This window comes from Hyla sarda, chromosome 4, assembly GCF_029499605.1.
Source record: "Hyla sarda isolate aHylSar1 chromosome 4, aHylSar1.hap1, whole genome shotgun sequence".
In the NCBI taxonomy this organism is placed as follows: domain Eukaryota; kingdom Metazoa; phylum Chordata; class Amphibia; order Anura; family Hylidae; genus Hyla; species Hyla sarda.
This window is the reverse complement of record NC_079192.1, coordinates 134442658-134462657: the sequence shown is the minus strand read 5'-3', so window position 1 is coordinate 134462657 and position 20000 is coordinate 134442658. Positions and strand designations below refer to the sequence as shown.

Genomic DNA, 20000 nt, shown 5'->3' with positions numbered 1-20000 from the left:
AATGTATGGTGAGTGGCAGTGCTGTGGCTGCAAGCTCGGCCAGTACCTTCTATAGCCACCCCACATCCTCGAAATACATCAGTAACTAAAAAAGCTATATTGAAAAAAAGTGGGCAGGGCAATGCATTTTCGGTTTCGGTTTTTGGCCAAGCACAGCCTAAATCTTCGGTTTCAGGCCAAAATTTCCATTTCTGTGCATCCCTAATTGTAACAATCATTGAAAGTTGTAGAGGAGCATTTTGCACACAGTGATTTGTTGGTCAAGACTTGGTGCAGAAATCTCCGGATATTTGAGTGTTTTCATTATGATTCCAGGCAGAACAAATTTTTCCCTTTCCATAGGCTTATTCAGCACACAGATATAAGCCTTATGTGATTTTGGCTTAAGTCCGCAATGGGCATTCCCCAGCATAACAAGAGCCCTGGTAAGTTCAACCCCCTTGCTGTAATTCACTGCTTCCGTGCCTACTGTCAATCGAAGGCTGATGCAAGCAGTCATGAAGGCGGTGAATACGAAATGATGGGCTGCCATGCTGAGGAAATGCCCCCTGGGCACTTGAGTCTAATTAACTTATTAACAGGCTTATTTCTTGGTTGGCTCCATTGGGGGACAAACACTGTGGGTATATCTTGCGGCTGACAGGTGTTCTTTAACCTCTTAAGGATGCAGGGCGTACCTGTAAGTCCTGCGGTCGGTCCCAGCCTAAAGTTGAAAAAAAAATTGCATCCTGGCAGCTCAGTCGGGCTGATTTGGACCATCACGGTGAAATCGCGATGTCCCTATCGGCTTGGACACGAGCGGCGGGTCCATTACCTGCCTTCGGTGCGCCGATCGGTGTTTGACTAAAACTGCAACTCCCAGCATGCCCTTTGGCTGTGCATGCTGCGAGTTGTTGCTAAGCAACAGCAGCAGGTGAACAGGCCTCACCTCCTGCTGTATCCTGCCGCCGGGACCGCTGCAGCCGATCCTGCTGCTCCTGTCGCCGCCGCCGCCGATCCCGAGGGGACCCCCGCCGGACCAGGGCAAGGTAGGAGACCCCTGCCGGCCCTGATCGCCGCCATCTTCACCGTCCTGATCGCCGCCCAGCAGGGTTGTGATTGGTCGGTCGTTCCGACCTATCAATCCCGTGATTGTAAGGCGGCACCCGTGCCACCTCACTCCTGCTGGGTAAGGGTGAATGGGGCTGTCTCGGCAGCCCCATTCACCCTTTTTTTCTGGGTCCTTAAAGGAAAACTGTCACATTTTTCCCCGCACTATCCACTGGTATTGGTGGATAGTGTGGGAGACGCTGATTAAAACGAGCCCTACCTTGGTCTGATCCGCGCCGCCGTTCGCCCACACTTGTAGTTTTAATCTCTGTGTATATCCGGCTGTAACTGGCAAAGGCGGTGCTTCTGCGGGCTAACTGACACTGACGTCAGCGCCGTTCGTGAATATTCATCCCTCCTGTTCTCCCTCTCTTCGCCGCTCCTAACCAGAGGGAGGAATGAATATTCATGAGCGGCGCTGACGTCAGTGTCAGTTAGCCCGCAGAAGCACCGCCTTTGCCAGTTACATCCGGATATACACAGAGATTAAAACTACAAGTGCGGGCGAACGGCGGCGCGGATCAGACCAAGGTAGTGCTCGTTTTAATCAGCGTCTCCCGCACTATCCACCAGTACATGTGGATAGTGCGGGAGAAAATGTGACAGTTTTCCTTTAAGGACTCAGGATGCAGAGCGTATTCATACTCCCTGCGTCCTGAAGAGGTTAAAGGGGTATTCCAGGATCATTTTATATTTGACTATGTTACAGGAGCTTTAAAGTTAGTGTAGTTCATAATATAGTGTCTGTACCTGTGTGACGGTGGTCTCACAATTCTTATGTTATTTTTACCTCAATATTTATTTTTAACAGCATACAAAATGACTCCTGTCTTGGGTGGGGGAGAGATCATTTTGCAACAGCTGTAAGCACCCTGATTAGAAAACACTGGTGCATTGCATTGAAGAGATCACAGGTGTGCTTTAGTGGGTTGGGGGACTGATGTGTGGGAGGGACGAAAGTGACCTCATACTTACAAATTATGGAACTATGGGGTGTGTAGTTAGAGAACAATATTCAACAGAAAATACCCAGTTCTGGCAGGTAAGTACTACTATGGAGGATAACCTCTTTGCTAGTTGAGCATTCACTTTTCATTATCTATATGGTCATACTTCAAAGTAGTAGCATTGCTTTTTTTCCTATGGGAAATTGCTCATGCTCTGGACAGTTCGGACAGAGGTGGCAGCTGAGAACACTGTGGTCAGACTGGAAAGAACTGCATATTTTGTTTAGCTTTCTGGCACCAGTTGATTTTAAAAACATTTTTTCCTCTGGAATAACCCTTTAAGTTACTGGCTATATAGCCTGTAGTAATAATCTCCCATCAGATCTATATATAGCTCTGCTTGTGATGTGTAGTTCTCGTAGCCCATTCTATTAGTTGCAGTACATGGAAGCCTGGAATGTATGCTTTTTCCTTTTGGTTGTTGATTTCTCAACTATTACCATTCCCACAGTGAAGATCGTAAGATAAAGACACTCGATCGTGTGGAATTTTTGCCTTTGAGCTATAGTAGGGCCCGGCTGGTACTGAGCACAAGGAGACCTGTGACTTGTCACGTGTAACTCAAGTGGAAAAAATACAGAAACAAACTGGGAGGAACATTCTCACAGCAGGTGGAATTTGCCCAGCCAACTATTTTCTTCACCTAATTGTAGCTATAAACAGCATGAGACGTAGGTGTCACCAGTCTATGTATATATAGTACAGATCTATTACTGCTCACAAATACAATGCATTCGGAAAGTTTTCAGACCATTTCACTTATGTTCTGGACTTGTGCTAAAATAAAAGTTCAGGTTTTCCCCATCATTCTGCACTCGATACCCCATAATGACAAAGTAAAATCAGAATATTCCAAATGATTATTTATTTTAAAGGAAAAATGAAAATATTGTATTGACATAAGTATTCAGACCCTTTACTCAGTACTTAGTTGAAGAACCTTTGAAAGTGTCACTCCAGAGATGTTCAACTGGGTTTAAAGGGGTGCTCCACTGTCCAGCGTACGGAAGTAAATGTTCCGAACGCTGTTTTCGCGATGCAGGGGTCGACCTCGCCCTTCGTGACATCACGACCATGCCCCCTCAATGCAAGTCTATGGGAGGGGGCCCCCTCCCATAGACTTGCATTGAGGGGTCTTAGTTGTGATGTCACAGGGGGCGTGGCTGCCCCCCCCCAGCGCTAAAACAGCGTTTGGAACATTTACTTCCGAACGCTGGCCAGTGGAGTACCCCTTTAAGTCAGGGGTTTGGCTGGGCCACTCAAGGACATTCACAGAGTTGTCCCTAAGCGTCTCCAGCATTTTCTCGGCCTTGTGCTTAGGGGTTATTGGGGGAGATTTATCAAACTCTGTGTAGAGGAAGAGTGGTGCAGTTGCCCATCTCTGTACTGTCCCCTGATATATTTATACATAATTATTAGGTCTCCCCTAAGCCTTCTTTTTTCTAAACTAAATAACCCTAATTCTGATAATCTTCCTGGGTACTGTAGTCCTCCCATTCCCGTATTACCCTGGTTGCCCGTCTTTGAACCCTCTCCAGCTCCACTATATCTTTCTTGTACACTGGTGCCCAGTACTGTGCACAGTATTCTATGTGTGGTCTGACTAGGGATTTGTACAGTGGTATAATTATTTCCTTGTTGTGGGCATCTATGCCCCTATTGATGTACCCCATGATTTTATTTGCCTTGGCACCAGCTGCCCGACACTGGACTCTACAGCTAAATTTGCTATTAACTAAGACTCCCAAGTCCTTTTCCATGTCAGTCATCCCAAGTGTTCTCCCATTTAATACCTAACCCCAGCCCGGATTTTTCCTCCCCATGTGCATTACCTTACATTTATCAGTGTTGAACCTCATTTGCCACTTCCAGCCCAAACCTCCAACCTATCCATATCCATTTGTAACAGTGCACTGTCCTCTATAGTGTTTACCGCTTTACAGAGTTTAGTATCATCTGCAAAGATTGCTACTTTACTATTCAACCCCTCTACAAGGTCAGTAACAAACCTTGTGCAGAAGTGAAAGCAGCCATGTTTTTCTAATCCTGGACAGCCCTTTTAACTTTACAGTAATGCAGAGGTGCAGGCCAGGAGCCTAATAGACAGGTACAGATTCTACTGTACAAGCATTGTATCCATTGGGAACTGGACATAAATATCAGAGTTGCGTTAGGAAGAACAGTATAAAGTAAGATGTGGCGCATACCCCTTTTAAAAGGGGAACTCTGGTACAGAAGGGGTTTTGTGACTGCTGGGACCCCCTGCCATCTCCTGCCCAGCGCTCCGGCTCTATCCATGCACAGAGCAACCTCCACTCCGTGCACAGATAACTGTTGATCACAGCACGAAGCACTGGCCGACACACCCCTCCATGTATCTCTCTATGGGAGAGCCGGAGATATGCGCACCCCTTCTCCAGTAGACACTTATCCCCTCTCCTGTGTATAGGGGATACAATGTTCTGTACCTGAGTAACCCTTTAAGTGTCAAATAAATAGGTGAAAACAGTCTCAGCCGCAGCTGCCACAGATCCCGCTCCCCCAGGCCCCGCCGCGCAACACCCCCCACCCTTCTCCCTCCGCCCACCCGAAAAAGACATTCCGCTCCCCCAAACTCCATCACCCCCAGACCCCGCAGTGCAACAACCCCCTCCCTCCAACCGCCCGAAAAGAAGACATTCTGCTCCCCTTATAAGACCTCAGATCAGACTTGCCCATCCGGAGGATCAGCGCAGCAATGAGTGCGCGCGCTGCCTCCGGACAGGGTAACGGGGGCGGGGCCACGCGCGAGGCTAGTGGAGCAGCCTGACAGTGGGCAGTGCAGCCCCAGCTATCAGCGTGCTCGCTCTCGCCTGTTTGATTGACAGGTGGGAGCGAGCACCGCAGTGACTGGATTTCGACTCATTGCCAGGCTGAAATGAGTCGAAATCCAGTAGTGACGTCACTGCTGAATGCATTCGGCCACTAGGAGGGCGACCCCTAGTGGCCGAATTTAAAAGTGATTTTAAACTTGTTTAAAATCGCTTTTTTTTAATTAAATTATATTAGAGATATGTTGTAGTACTTAAGTACTACAACATATCAATTTTTTTTTACTTCATGACAGTGCCCATTTAAACAGATTTGTAAATTACTTCTATTAAAAAATCTTAATCCTTCCTGTACTTATTAGCTGCTGAATACTACAGAGGAGATTCTGATGACATCATGACCACGGTGCTCTCTGCTGACATCTCTGTCCATTTTTGCAAATATATGGTTAGGGCAGCACAGTGGCTCAGTGGTTAGCACTGTTACCTTCAAATCCCACCAAGGACAACATCTACAAATAGGTGTGAGCGCTGTATAAATAAAGTTATTATTATTATAATAATGTCAGCTGAGAGCACTGTGGTCGTAAGGTCAGTGGAGAGTACAGTGTTCCAAAAATAAAAGTATTTCCTCTGTAGTATTCAGCAGCTAATAAGTACAGGAAGGATTAAGATTTTTTAATAGAAGTAATTTACAAATCTGTTTAAGTTTCTGGGACCAGTTGATTTAAAAGAAAAAAGGTTTTCACCGGAGTACCCCTTTAAGTACTTGAAGGATTAGGATTTTTAAATATAATTCATTTACATATCTTTTTAACCTTCTGGCACCAGTTGATTTATCTTGTTTTCCCCCTCTGGAGAACCTTTTTAAGTATACCACGTATCTTACGGTTACCTGCATGGGAAGGAAAATGGTGTCAGTGCGGTCAGAATTCTAAGCAGCCACTTTCCCCATATAGAAGTGAAGGTAACTGGGTAGAGGCTAGCTGGCGTCTCCCGGCTTGGTAAATGTTGCTGACAGATGACAGGTCTGTAGTAGTCTTATTATGGTGGTGCAGTTTGAGGTGATACCTGTATCATTGGTGTAATCTTGTTGGAACCTGTACAGTAGAAGCCTTCATTATCCAGTGTTCACAATCTTTAGTGCAGCTTATAAAGTGCACTCGTCTACACTCATGGACAGAAAAGAGACCAAATATGCAGCTTCCTTTTATACAGAACAGGTAGGAGTTTGTTTTTTTGTGAAATTATTTTTATGTTGATTTAGGCTGTAAAATCTTAATGTTTGTTGTTGTTAATATTTTTTTTTTATTTTAACTTAGCATTTTCTGTTGGTTTGTACACTCCATCTCTCTCAATGTGAGTTTAACCAAAATAAAAATATTACTAAAGGGTCTATTCACACGTACAGGTTCCTGCACATATTTGATGCTGTGTTCAGTTATTTCATTTACATTGAAATCTGCAGCATAAAATCCTCAGCATCAAATATGTGCAGGATACTGTATGTGTGAATACACCCTTAAAAATATACAGTGGGAATCCAGCCTAAAAGGGAAGGCTGTTTTCCACATACAGAGAAATGGTTCCTATTTTTGTTTCTCTGTATTACAGAAATCTGTCCATGCCCCGGTAGTGACGGACTATCCTTGCTGAAGTGACCAGATGGCAGGCGAGAGGCTATGTACACCACGGCAGACTCTGCTAGGAAGTCACTTGTAGGCATGAATTTGTAGCAGAGTTATTGAGTTTGATCTGTTGCAGAATAGGAGTACAGTGATCCCTCAACTTACACTGGCCTCAACATACAATAGTTTTATCATACAATGGTCTTTTCTGGACCATTGTAACTTGAAACCAGACTCGGCATACAATGCTACAGACAGTCCAGATCTGTGAAACGTGTATATACCTGGAAGAACTGACCAGTCAGAATGGGTATTTTACTGGTAAAACACCTGTATTACTGAAGTGCACGCACTGACTGATGTCTGGTAGCGCCCCCTACAGTACAGGGAGGTATTACATGTTCTGTACTCTTTACCTGTACCAGGGTTAGTTGCTCCTTTGGACACCAGGTGAGGGCGGCTCCATGTTACTTTTTTAGGACATTGGGGGAGATTTATGAAAACCTGTGTAGAGGAAAAGTTGCCCATAGCAACCAATCAATCAGCTCACCGCTTTCATTTTACAGAGGCCTTGTTAAAACTGAAAGTGATCTGATTGGTTGCTATGGGCAACTGGGCAACTTTTCCTCTGCACAGGTTTTGATATATCTCCCCCATTGTGTGTACTGTACAGGGCCCAGCCAGTATTGCGGTATGGGAAAAATTCATATAGTGCAGGTAAAGGATTTCGGTATTCGGTATGAACCGGTATACCGCCCAGCACTAGTGTGTATAATGTTATAGTGTGTATTGTACTTGAAAGTGCAAAAACCCACCTCATCTTTAGTTATACAAAGCGTTTTGCAACCAAGATGTGCAGTGGATGAGCCCCAGATAGAGGAATATTCTGCCTATCTATATATCTATCTAAACAAAGGAAAAATCGGCAGCACTCAAAGTAACGTATACACATGTGTGGCTTTATTCACCAAACATCAGAGCGATGTTTCAGCCGTCTCGCCGTGTGAGATGTCTGAAACGTCGCTTTGATGTTTAGTGAATAAAGTCACACATTTGTTCACATTACTTTGAGTGCTGCTCCTTTTTCCTTTGGATATCCTTGGAACTCTGGACTTGAGTTTACACACAGCTTGCACCATTGGATTATATTCGAGTGCTGCCCGTCTTCCGGAATTATGTATCTACTATCTATCTATCATGTTGGTGGTGCAGACACGGAGTTACAGACAATGGACAGTTTTCTTGACCGGTGATCTATCAGCATGTAACATGTCCTTTTTGATCTCTGTATTACTGTTTTAAAGATTTTATGTATAACTCATCAGTCGTATGTATGGTATGAAAGTGTCACCTAATGTCATATATGTACCATGTCTAACAAAGGTAAAATTGGGATCGAACTGTACTGTTACATTCAGCGATTTTGAGGATCGGCCCAAGCTCTTACTAACATTTCATTTTCTTTTAAGAATTTCAAGTACAGTCCTGTGGTATAGAATTCAGACCTCTAACCTGTCATGAATGCTTTAAACATTGTAATTTTACCTAAATTCACATCAATTTTGTAATGATACAGATTTACTAAAATTACACCTTATCACTTATAGCTGCTTATTACATAGCTAATGTTTTTTGTTTGTACAGTGCTTTTTCTTTTTGCTAGTGTTTTGGATGCGTTCCAAGTGACCGCTCTAGGTTGATGTACTGCTCCAAATGAGATAAGATACGTGCACGTAGAGAGAGAAAACTCACGCTGACACACTTTAGGCCAAAATGGTTCTTTCTGATTTACTGTATAGTGTACACACAAGATATATCCTTCACTGGGGCGTAGCACCATTGTATAAGCATTCGAATTGGTTAGCAGACTACTTTTACATAAGCATTGCATAATATTTTTCTGTGCCAAGCAAGGTGGGCACACGTAATACAGGATGTAACCGAAGAATGATCTTCATTTTACATCTATTATCCATAACACTACCTGCTACCTCAGCATTTTTGCTGTATACCACTCTAAAGGATTATCCACCAAACCAGCACCCTTCTCTTTATGGATAAGGGTCAAGAACCCACCAAGTAGCCAAATAGGTTATTTTTCCTTTTTGGAGAAGATTCCAGTTTACCTGGCAAAGCCCAAGTCATGTTTCAAGGCTCTTTATTGGACAAACATTGGGGGAGATTTATAAAAAGCTGTGCAGTTGCCCATAGCAACCAAGCATTTTGCTGCTTTTATTTTTCAGAGGCCTTTTAAAAATGAAACAATCCGGGGCAATTGCACCACTCTTCTTTTTATACAGGTTTTGATAAATCCCCCCCCCCCCATTGACTTACAGATGGATTCTCTCTGCATGGAGATGGATCATTGATAAAGGGCCAAATCCCATTCTTTGTAGGGTATAATCTCAGGCTATTTCAGATTTCAAGAACTTTTGCATGCTGGCAAGTTTCTTAGTCTACTGTGTAAGAAATTTTCTGTACTGAAGATGTAACTGGTGCCTAAGGGCCCTATCACATGGGAGGTTATTGTCCGAGCAGGCCAGTCATCCCCCAGTGTAAGAGCTCAAGGTTTTTACTTATTATTGAATACAAAGACTAGAATGGACTTGAAAAGAAGAAGCCTCAGTCTTTCTTTATGTGTCCCTCATTTTTGCTCCATTTATTGCTTTGCATTTATTGCAATTAATAACCTTCACATCTAAATCTGAAGGGCCACACGAGCAATAGAGCGATGGTATGTGCGTCCCTGCTTGCCAGATACTGAGCCGCCAAATAGGATGCGTAAACCAGCACAGATCTAGAAGTTTAGTACTCGTGTTAGGCAAGGGTTGGCTGTGTATTACATTTCTAAGAGGTTTTAGTACTTTTGTAGTTTTGTGAACCTTGTAAATAAGTGGAAAAGTGAAAAATTCTAAGAGTTACAGCTATTAAAAGGCAAGGAGGAAAAAATGAAAGAGCAAAAATGAAAAATCCCTGCTTTTTTGGAAGAGGAAACTAAAACAGATAAACAGTATACTAAAAACAAAACCAAGAAAAAAAAAAAAATTTAGGAAACAATAAACACCGCTCTGACTTGTATACACATATATATATATATATATATAGGTACAGTTGACGCCGTCACTATTAGAGATTAGCGAACTTACAGTAAATTTGATTCGTCACGAACTTCTCGGCTCGGCAGTTGATGACTTATCCTGCATAAATGAGTTCAGCTTTCCGGTGCTCCGGTGGGCTGGAAAAGGTGGATACAGTCCTAGGAAAGAGCGACCTCTTATGCAGGAAAAGTCAGCGGCCGTCGAGCCGAGAAGTTCGTGACGAATCAAATTTACTGTAAGTTCGCTCATCTCTAGTCACTATGTTGAACAGACAAATGCAAAGTTTGACCTTTTAGTCTTCATTATTCCTTTGTTTGCCTTAGCAGTTTATCTGTAGTAGTTTATTGACTTCCATACAAGGAGGAAAACATTTGAATTGGGGTCGTGGCTGGGTGAGACCTTATTATATGTACAACGGGTCCTGGGCAGGTGGGTCACTGCTGTGAAAAGGTTGCTGCCTAGGGTGAATTCAGAATGGTTCGTATAAATGGCCTGTGTACTATTACTAAGGACTTGTTCACATGGCCATCTGTCTCCGTTATTTCATGCCTGTTCTTTAATGCGTTCGAGCCTTTTTCATACGGTTGTTAATGGATCCCATTGATGCCAATGGGATTGTTTAACAATCCTTTGTCATCCATTTGCACCTTTTTGGTTTCTATCCCATTTTTTTTTGACAGGAAGGAAGATGGCAGATGCAGTATTTTTTTCTCTGTCAAAAAATAAATAAATAAATAAATAAATAAAAAACAGAAGAGAAGAGAAACTGATACAGTAAATTTAACATTGAAGTCAATGGGAAACAAATGATCCTTTAATGTCATCCGCTTGCATCCATTTTTGATCAGCTATTACTTCTGAGCTTGCTCAGAGGAGAGGTATAAGCAACCAGGAAATAGCCAGACAAAATCAAACAGACAATAAAGGATAGAAAAGGATTAAAAACTGATGCAAAAGGATGCCACTTAGGTCTTCTTCACATTGCTGTCAAACTCCGCTATTCGGAGTCCCATCGGCAATCCGACCAGGACGGGAGTTTAGCGGAGAAAAAATAGTGCAAGCACTACTTGTCTTTTCTCCGCTAAATTCCTGTAAAATTACCGGATCATGACTGACCCCATTCAAGTGAATGGGGTCCGTTGGGAACCGATAGTAGCTGTTTACATCCGACCCGTTTAATGGTCCAATTGGCTGAAAAAAAAAAAGCCGACCGTTTAGCAGCAATAATGGGAGAATAGCCGGATGGGAAACAACGGCCGTGTGAACCTAGCCTAATATGTAATCTTACTTGATGAGACATGTACTTTTAAATTTCTTATGTTTAAACAATTTTTTTTTATTATTCTCTGTTTAGTCCCAGAAATCTTGGATCGAAAGCACTTTCACCAAGAGGGAATGTATCTATATAATTCCAAGTTCGAAGGACCCACACAGGTAATGTTGTCGTGTTAAAAAAATTCAGTCTTATACTTTGACTACTAAATGATTTCAAACAGAAATTCTAGGCCTTATGTAAATTACAGCCACAACATAAATCCCATATGATACTGTGCAAGATATCAGGTATAGCCGTATATTGTATATGTATTGAAACAATTCCTAGTCAGACCACCCAGTGTAGTGTAAAGACCTATGTAAGGTTTCTCCTCTATTAGCTGACTCTAATAAAGCAGTAATGCTTTAAAAAAAAAAAAATTTTAATGGGTTGTCTGTCACTATTTTACATTTGTCCCCAGGCTTCCTAATAACATAAAACCTTTAAATGGGCACTGTCATCTTTTTATTTATATGTTGTAGTACTTATTTACTACAATATATCTCTAATATACTTCTATTATTTTTTCTTTGTGTAAATTATTTTAATTTACTGTTGAAAATCCGGCCACTAGGGGTCTCCCTCCTAGTGGCCGGCTGCAGCTTGCTGTGACATCACAGCTGAATTCGGACTGATCCCGGCCGGGAATCAGTCCAAATTCAGTCAGCCTGCAATCGCTCCCTGCCTGTCAACCAGACAGGCGGAAGTGAGTGCTGTGAATGCCTGGGCTGCATGCATTGGCTCCCTGGCCTCGTGCGCCGCCCCCGCCCCACAGCATATATGTGCGGCAGCGTGCACGGAATCTTGAATATATCAGATCTGAGGTTTTATAGGCAGTTGGCTCGGGGGATGTGGTGGCCGTAGCAAAGAGATTGTTTTCTACACAGGGTGCCTCCAGTTGTTTCACCACTACAACTCCCAGCATGCCCTGACATAAAGTAGATTATTTCTACCACTATCTTTAATATAAATGTGGTCTCAAGTTTATTATTCACATTTTTTACTTCCACATCCAAAAAATGGATGTGGGTAGCGCTTTCCTCACAGGTAAATTTTAATTAAAGGACGACATTGACTTAAATATTCAACATATTCATCCAGTTCTTGACGTGTGCCCGTCCATAGGACAAACGTGTCGTCCACATATCTCAGCCATTTCCTCACCTTATTTCCCAATGGGGTGGTGGGTGTGCACATGATAGGCTTGAGAAAAGGAGTTCTATCTCCTGAAACATCGCCAATTCAATGGTCGGTGCTCTGATCTACTGAGCAGTCCGACTTCCAGCCCGCAGGAGATCACGGCCAGGAACAGGAGACCTCTGTGAGGCTGATGAATCCCACAGGTGCCTGATCGACAAACTACTGCTACTTTTTCACTGGATGATTATCTTTTTTTTTTCTTTTTTTTTATCCATTTCTGTTTATGTAACAGTTGAAGAAAACTTTGGATAAAAGAATTGGATAACTGCAATCCTCGTCTGTTGTGCTTTCATTTATGAGGTTAATTGCATTCCTGTGCAGTCCTAGCGTCCGCACGGAGATTCTCTGTGCGGACATTCCGTTATGTGAACATAGCCTATGTGTTTATTTTATTAGGCAGCCCAAGAACAATTGTAAAATAGTAAATTTCTCCGGACAACCCCTTTTTAATAGAGAGTATGGTGCTCTCTGTATTTCCGAGCTACAATGCTGTTCCAGTCCCGCTGCTTGCCAACATGACTGTGCATCCTTCAGCTGCTGCATTGTTGAGTGGAAATCACTTTTCCTATACATCACTAGCAGACTCACATAGAGCTTCAACTAGAGATGGAAAGGGACTTCTGGTATTTGAGGGATGCAGACAGTCTAAATGTTAATTACACAGGCAAGCTGCGGGACTGGAAGGATATCTGGAAATAAAACTGCCCGCAATGTTGCTGCTGGGCAGTAGAAACATTTTTGCCCGGAGTGGTTCTTTAAAGGAAAACTGTCATATGTTTTGTCCAGCACTATCCACGGGTACCTTTGGATTGTGCGGGTGACGCTGAACATTTTGAGTCCTACCTTGCCCGGATCCGCTGCACCGTTCGCCTGTTATAGCTGGTTTTCGGTATATTCAAATTAGCTGCTAACTGGCACGGGTGGGGTTACTGCCTTCAACTGGCACTGTGACGTAAGCGCCGCCCGGCCCGCAGCACCGCTGGCTGATGAATATTCATATGTTGTCTTACACTCTGTCTCATCATGGCAGAGTCCTGGACAATACTGCGCATGCACTCTTACTCCAGCACTGCTCCGGACAACTGAAGCAATGCTGAAGACCGCTTCCGGGTATAGTAGGAAATCCCGCGCATGCGCAGCATCGTCCAGGACTCAGCCGAGATGAGACAGAGAGTGTAAGACAACATATGAATATTAATTAGCCAGCGGTGCAGCGTCCCGGGCGGCAGTTACGTCACAGTGCCAGTTGAAGGCAGTAACCCCGCCCGTGCCAGTTAGCAGCTAATTTGAATAAACCGAAAACCAGCTATAACGTGCGAACGGCGCAGCGGATCCAGGCAAGGTAGGACTTAAAATGTTCAGCGTCTCCTGCACTATCCACAGGTACCGTGGATAGTGCGGGACAAAACATATGACAGTTTTCCTTTAAAGCATCTTGCATCGCAATGATGTGTTATCACTTCAAAATAAATGGATGAAAATGTCTATTGAAAAGTTCCCAGATAGGACACACCCCACTATAAATTACTTTTCTCCAAAAGCCTTTAGAAAAATGAAATCTTTAGTTCAGTAGGAATTATCCCATATTTAAATCAGTCATAGTTACCATTTAAATGTTTGTTTTAAGACCAGACAACTGTGAATGTTAATGTGGTGTCTGTCTGGTCTGTTTTCATGGATTAAATGCAGCATTAGTGGGAACTTGTAAAATCATGGTGTAAAAATAAATCTGAATTCACTGTAGAATATGTGAAAAGCTTTCTCATTTACAAGTTTATTTGTAGGTTGCTTTTTGGGAATAGCAGACAATATGAAAATACACTGCTCCAAAAAATAAAGGGAACACTTAAAAAACACAATGTAACTCCAAGTCAATCCCACTTCTGTGAAATCACACTGTCCACTCAGGAAGCAACACTGATTGACAATCAATTTCACATGCTGTTGTGCAAATGGAACAGACAACAAGTGGAAATTATAGGCAATTAGCAAGACACCCCAATAAAGGAGTGATTCCACAGGTGGTGACCACAGACCACTTCTCAGTTCCTATGCTTCCTGGCTGATGTTTTGGCCACTTTTGAATGCTGGCGGTGCTTTAACTCTAGTGGTAGCATAAGACGGAGTCTATACCCCCTACAAGTGGCTCAGGTAGTGCAGCTTATCCAGGATTTGCTGTGTCTGTCATCGTAGTGTCCAGAGCATGGAGGCGCTACCAGGAGACAGACCAGTACATCAGGAGACGTGGAAGAGACCGTAGGAGGGCAACAACCCAGCAGCAGGACCGCTAACTCCGCATTTGTGCAAGGAGGAGCACTGCCAAAGCCCTGCAAAATGACCTCCAGCAGGCCTCCATGTGTCCACTCAAACGGTCAGAAACAGGCTCCATGAGGGTGTTATGAGGGCCTGACGTCCACAGGTGGGGTTTGTGCAGAACATTTGGCATTTGCCAGAGAACACCAATATTGGCAAATTTGCCACTGGCGCTCTGTGCTCTTCACAGATGATAGCAGGTTCACACTGAGCACATGTGACAGACATGACATAGTCTGGAGACACTGTTGAGAACGTTCTGCTGCCTGCAACATCCTCCAGCATGACCGGTTTGGTGGTGGATCAGTAATGGTGTGGGGTGGCATTTCTTTGGGGTGGGGCTGGGGGGCGCACAGCCCTCCATGTGCTTGCCAGAGGTAGCCTGACTGCCATTAGGTACCGAGATGAGATCCTCAGACCCCTTGTGAGACCATATGCTGGTGCGATTGGCCCTGGGTTCCTCCTAATGCAAGACAATGCTAGACCTCGTGGCTGGAGTGTGTCAGCAGTTCCTGCAAGAGGAACGCATTGATGCTATGGACTGGCCCGCCTGTTCCCCAGACCTGAATTCGATTTGAGCATGTCTGGGACATCATATCTCGCTCCATCCACCAATGCCACGTTGCACCACAGACTGTCCAGGAGTTGGCGGATGCTTTAGTCCAGGTCTGGGAGGGCATCTGTCAGGAGACCATCTGCCACCTCATCAGGAGCATGCCCAGGCGTTGTAGGGAGATCATACGGGCATGTGGAGGCCACACACACTACTGAGCCTCATTTTGACTTGTTTTAAGGACATTACATCAAAGTTGGATCATGATTTTGAGTGTGACTCCATATCCAGACCTCCATGGGTTGATAAATTTGATTTCCATTGATAATTTGTGTGTGATTTTGTTGTCTGCACATTCAACTATGTAAGGACGGCAGTATTCCATACGATTAGTTCATTCATTCAGATCTAGGATGTGTTATCTTACTTTTTGAGCAGTGTATCTTCATGCTGGTGAAATAAATGCAAAGTTACTAAGGATTACATTAGCATGAAAGTCGAGTTATGCCGATACTCCATCCTTGCTGGTCCGATGCTTTTGTTTCTGCTGAGCTATTGCTCATCCAGGGGATATTATTAAACAGTATTTTAGTGTAACTGTTTATTATGTCAGTTTTCTTTGTTTTTCCAGATGCCTTCCAGGATGCCAGATTTGCCAGCAGCTTGTAAGGTTTGTACTTTTATCTGACAGATAGTAGTAAACTAGTAGCCTATTTTTAGTAACTATATGTTAGTGAATTATCACTTGTGCTCTTGGATTGGGGATCTCTTGTTAGTATTAACTTTGGTTGTGATACAGAACCTGTCAATCTCGGCAAGACCAGGTGACCGTCTAATGTGTTTTGTGATGTGATGTTTCCAATTCTGGGCACTGGCATTTCAGAATGCCTGACACTTTGTGTCTGGAAGCAGACAATTTCCTGCTCCCTATCGAGGATACTACCAAAGATACTCGTGTATTGGCTAATAGCTGTTGACAAATGTCTCAGCATGATCAGCTTTAACCCCTTAACGACCACAGATGTAAACGTACGTCCTGTTGCGGAGGTACTTCGCGCACCAGGATGTACATTTACATCCTGTACATGGCGGCAAGCATCGGAGCGGTGCTCGCATCATGCATGGCAGGTCCTGTCATCTATCAGCAACCAAGGACCCGCCGGTAATGGCAGACATGAGCGATTGCGCTGATGTCCGCTATTAACCCCTCAGATGCCGTAATCAATACAGATCACAGCATCTGCAGCAATGCGGCACTTGAAATTGCTGATCTGATCGCCCGCTGCAGGGCAGCGGGGATGAGATAAGCTAAGATGGCGGGCGAAGGTCCCCTCACCTGCCTCCGCTGCCTTCCCAGGGTCTTTTGCTCTGATCTGCCTCCAAGCAGAACAGAGCAGAAGATCGTCGATAATACAATGCATAGCTCTGAACAGTATTGGCAATCTAATGATTTCCATGAATAGTCCTCTAATGGGACATAATGAGTTAAAAATAAAAGTTAAAAAAAAAATTAAAAAAGAAAAGTAAAATGTGAAAAATTTTAATTACCCCTTTTCCATATTTTAATAAAAAAAGCATAAAAAATAATTAAACATATTTAGTATCACCGCATGCGTAAATTTCCGATCGATCAAATTTTCATCCATTCGTTGAGTAGCGTAAAGGTGTTAAAAATAAATAATTAAATAAAAAGTAAAAAATTGCTGCTTTTTAGTCACGTCACGTCCACACAAAAATATGATAAAAAAACGATCAAACTGTCACATATACACAAACGTGGTATTTAAAAAGACTACAGGTCATGGCGCAAAAAATGAGCCCTCATACAGTCTCTTATACAGAATAATGAAAAAGTTATAGGTGGTGAAAATAGGGAGATTTTGAACATACTGATTTTGTTAAAAAAATAAATAAAAAAAAAAGTTAGTTTTTTTTTTTTTTTTTTAAAGCAGTACAATAAAAAAGTATGTAAAGATGGGTATCATTTTAATCGTATTGACCCACACTGAAGACATGTCATTTTTACTGTAAAGTGTAAAGTGTGAAAACGAAACTCTCAAAAATTTTCAAAATTGTGATTTTCATTTACATTTCCTCACTAAAGAAATAATTATTTGGGTTTGCTGTACATTTTATGCTAAAATGAGAGGTGTCATTACAAAGTACAATTGGTCACGCAAAAAACAAAGTCCTTATATGGGTCTGTGGATGGAAATATAGAGTTATGGATTTTAGAAGGCGAGGAGGAAAAAACGAAAACCCAAAAATAAAATTGGCCTGGTCATTAAGGTCAAAGCGGGCTTGGTCCTTAAGGGGTGAAAGTGTTATTGTCCCTTAAAAAAAAATAAATAAATAAATAAATAAATTAAAAAAACTCATAGAAACTTGCTGGAAATGTGCTTGGCAGAAAGATTGCAATTTATTGGAGAATCTTCTTGGAATTATGTGTCATTGCCCATCTACACCACTGTGCGGCAGATACGTGGTCTATAACCCAGTAGAGGTATTACATGTTTTATTTGGAAGTACGGTATGATGATGGTGTTCAGTGTAATCTGTGACACTGATAGTTATGTAAGTATTTGAACTCTAGAACTTTCTGAACATAACTTGAAATACTTTTCTGGTTTTGATTTTGTTTTGTTCTCTGCTTGGATGATAGTAGTATATTTCTTTCATATAGATGCTGCTGTGGCCGCCTGGTCAGACAACATGCCTGTTTCACCGCCAGCATCGCTATGAAGTACTCCGATTTGAAACTAGGTGAAAATTTTACAGAAGATTTGGAAGAATGGTCCGTGGAAAAACACACAGAAGAGAGCCCAACAGATGCATATGGTGTTATCAATTTTCAAGGTGGATCACATTCCTACAGAGCAAAGGTACAGGGAACAAAATAGAATTATTTTTTACTGCATATTTTTTGTTTTATGATTGTACTTTTAAAGACGTTTCGACAACAATGACATTTATTACAAGATATGGGATGAATCTATAATAAAGGGTGGTCCATCCACTGAGACTCTCGCATTCTCAAGAATAGAAGTTACTGTATTTTTCACTGTATAAGAAGCTTCGGCATATAAGACGCACCCAATTTTATAGGAGGAAAATCTAGAAAAATAAGATTCTGAACCAAATACAATGTAAAGTATAGGACAGTGATCTTCAACCTGCAGACCTCCAGATGTTGCAAAACTACAACTCCCAGCATGCCCGGATAGCCGTTGGCTGTCCGGGCATACCGGGAGTTGTAGCTTTGCAACATCTGGAGGTCCGCAGGTTGAAGACCACTGATATAGGAGGTAATACTCGCGTGTCCCCGCCGCTCCGGATCTTTCACCGCTACCCTGGATGTCGCCCTCCATCGCTGTCGCCGCATCCCCGGGGTGTCCCCATCACTCCGGAATGTCTCTGCTGCCCGGGATCCTCGCTCTCCGTCGCCGCCATCATGGCGCTACCCATGCCGCTCCTATTGGATGACGGGACGGCGTGCGCAACGACGTGATGACAACGAAGGAGAGCGCCGGCCATGCAGGGGATCCTGGCACGGAGCAGTCATTCGCCGATCGGACACCGAGGAGGCAGGTAAGGTCCCTCCTGGTGTCCTGTAAGCTGTTTGGGACGCCACGATTTCACCACGGTTGTCCCGAACAGCCCTACTGAGCAGCCGGGCTAGTTTCACTTTCGCTTCAGACGCAGCGGTCAGCTTTGATCGGCGCGTCTGAAGGGTTAATAGAGGGCATCACCGCGATCGGTGATGTCCTGTATTAGCCGCGGGTCCCGGCCGTTGATGGCGTACAGGACCGCCGCGATAGGACAGGTTTTTAATGTGTATTTGCCGTATGAGAAAAAATGCGTCTTATACAGCGAAAAATACAGTACAAGGTGCTTTTCTGAGTGGAGTGGCAGTATGCATACTCAACTGCTGCTCCATTTATTGTCTTTGAAACTGCCGAAGATAACTGAGTACATCGAGGAGTCCTATAGTGATCTCGGGTTGGACCCACCTGACCATTCACTTATCCTGCAGACACATCCATGTTGACAAAACCCCTTTAGTATCTGGTAAATCTTTTGTGTAATTTAGAAAACTTAATATAAATGGGCTGTGTTAAATAGCATATAAATCTGTTGAAGTATTAAAATGTATACAAATGTTTTAGTATGTCAGGTTGTCCTACAACACAACACCAGAAACCATTCTGCAGTTGATGCTAAAGGAATGGCAAATGGAATTGCCAAAGCTTGTTATTTCTGTACATGGAGGAATGCAGAAATTTGAGCTTCATCCACGAATCAAGCAATTGATCGGAAAAGGCCTCATCAAAGCTGCTGTAACCACCGGAGCCTGGATTGTCACTGGAGGAGTCAATGCTGGTAAGTCCCAAACGATTGCCTGTATGATTGCAGTTCCCCATACTATACTATTATTATTCACATAAGAGAATGTCATTTAGGATGTAATGTGAATATAGACATAGGGGGAGATGTATCAAAACCTGTCCAGGGGAAAAGTGTCCAGGGGATCAGATCGCTTGTTTTATTTTTCAGAGGACTTTTCAAAAATGATAGAAGCAATCTGGTTGCTATGGGCAACTCAGCAACTTTTCCTCTGGACATGTTTTGAAAAATTTTCCCCATAAACTTAAAAGCGTACCCGTCAGATTCAACAAAACTTTTTTTTTTTTTCAGTACCTAATCCTGACCATGTACATCTAATTTTTGTGTCTAGCACCTTTATTTTTTTTTTATTACACTTTTTTAAATTTAGCTCACTATTCTGAATTCCATTCAAATGGAGGGGCGTGGCCTCACACTGCAGGTCTCCACCCCCTCCCTCAGTATGCTGTCTGCTCACATCTCGCCTAGCATTAGCAAAAACTACAACTCCCAGCTTGTCCTCACTGACAGTAGCGGGACACAAGATGACAGTGGGAGGATTTTTCCTCCAGTTCTGAGCCCTGCGCTCACAGCTGTCAATCAA

The 20000-nt window shown here is 43.1% G+C and overlaps 1 protein-coding gene across 1 annotated transcript in view; it reads left to right on the top strand.

Annotated features, from left to right (window-relative positions):
* The window catches only part of TRPM7 (transient receptor potential cation channel subfamily M member 7), a 150775-nt gene that overhangs the window by 37610 nt on the left and 93165 nt on the right, over window positions 1-20000 (top strand). Inside the window, exons 2-5 of the mRNA XM_056572202.1 lie at window positions 10987-11066; window positions 15645-15683; window positions 17697-17895; window positions 19180-19393. Of these exons, the coding sequence (XP_056428177.1) occupies window positions 10987-11066; window positions 15645-15683; window positions 17697-17895; window positions 19180-19393 (532 nt within the window). The remainder of the gene's footprint in view (window positions 1-10986; window positions 11067-15644; window positions 15684-17696; window positions 17896-19179; window positions 19394-20000) is intronic.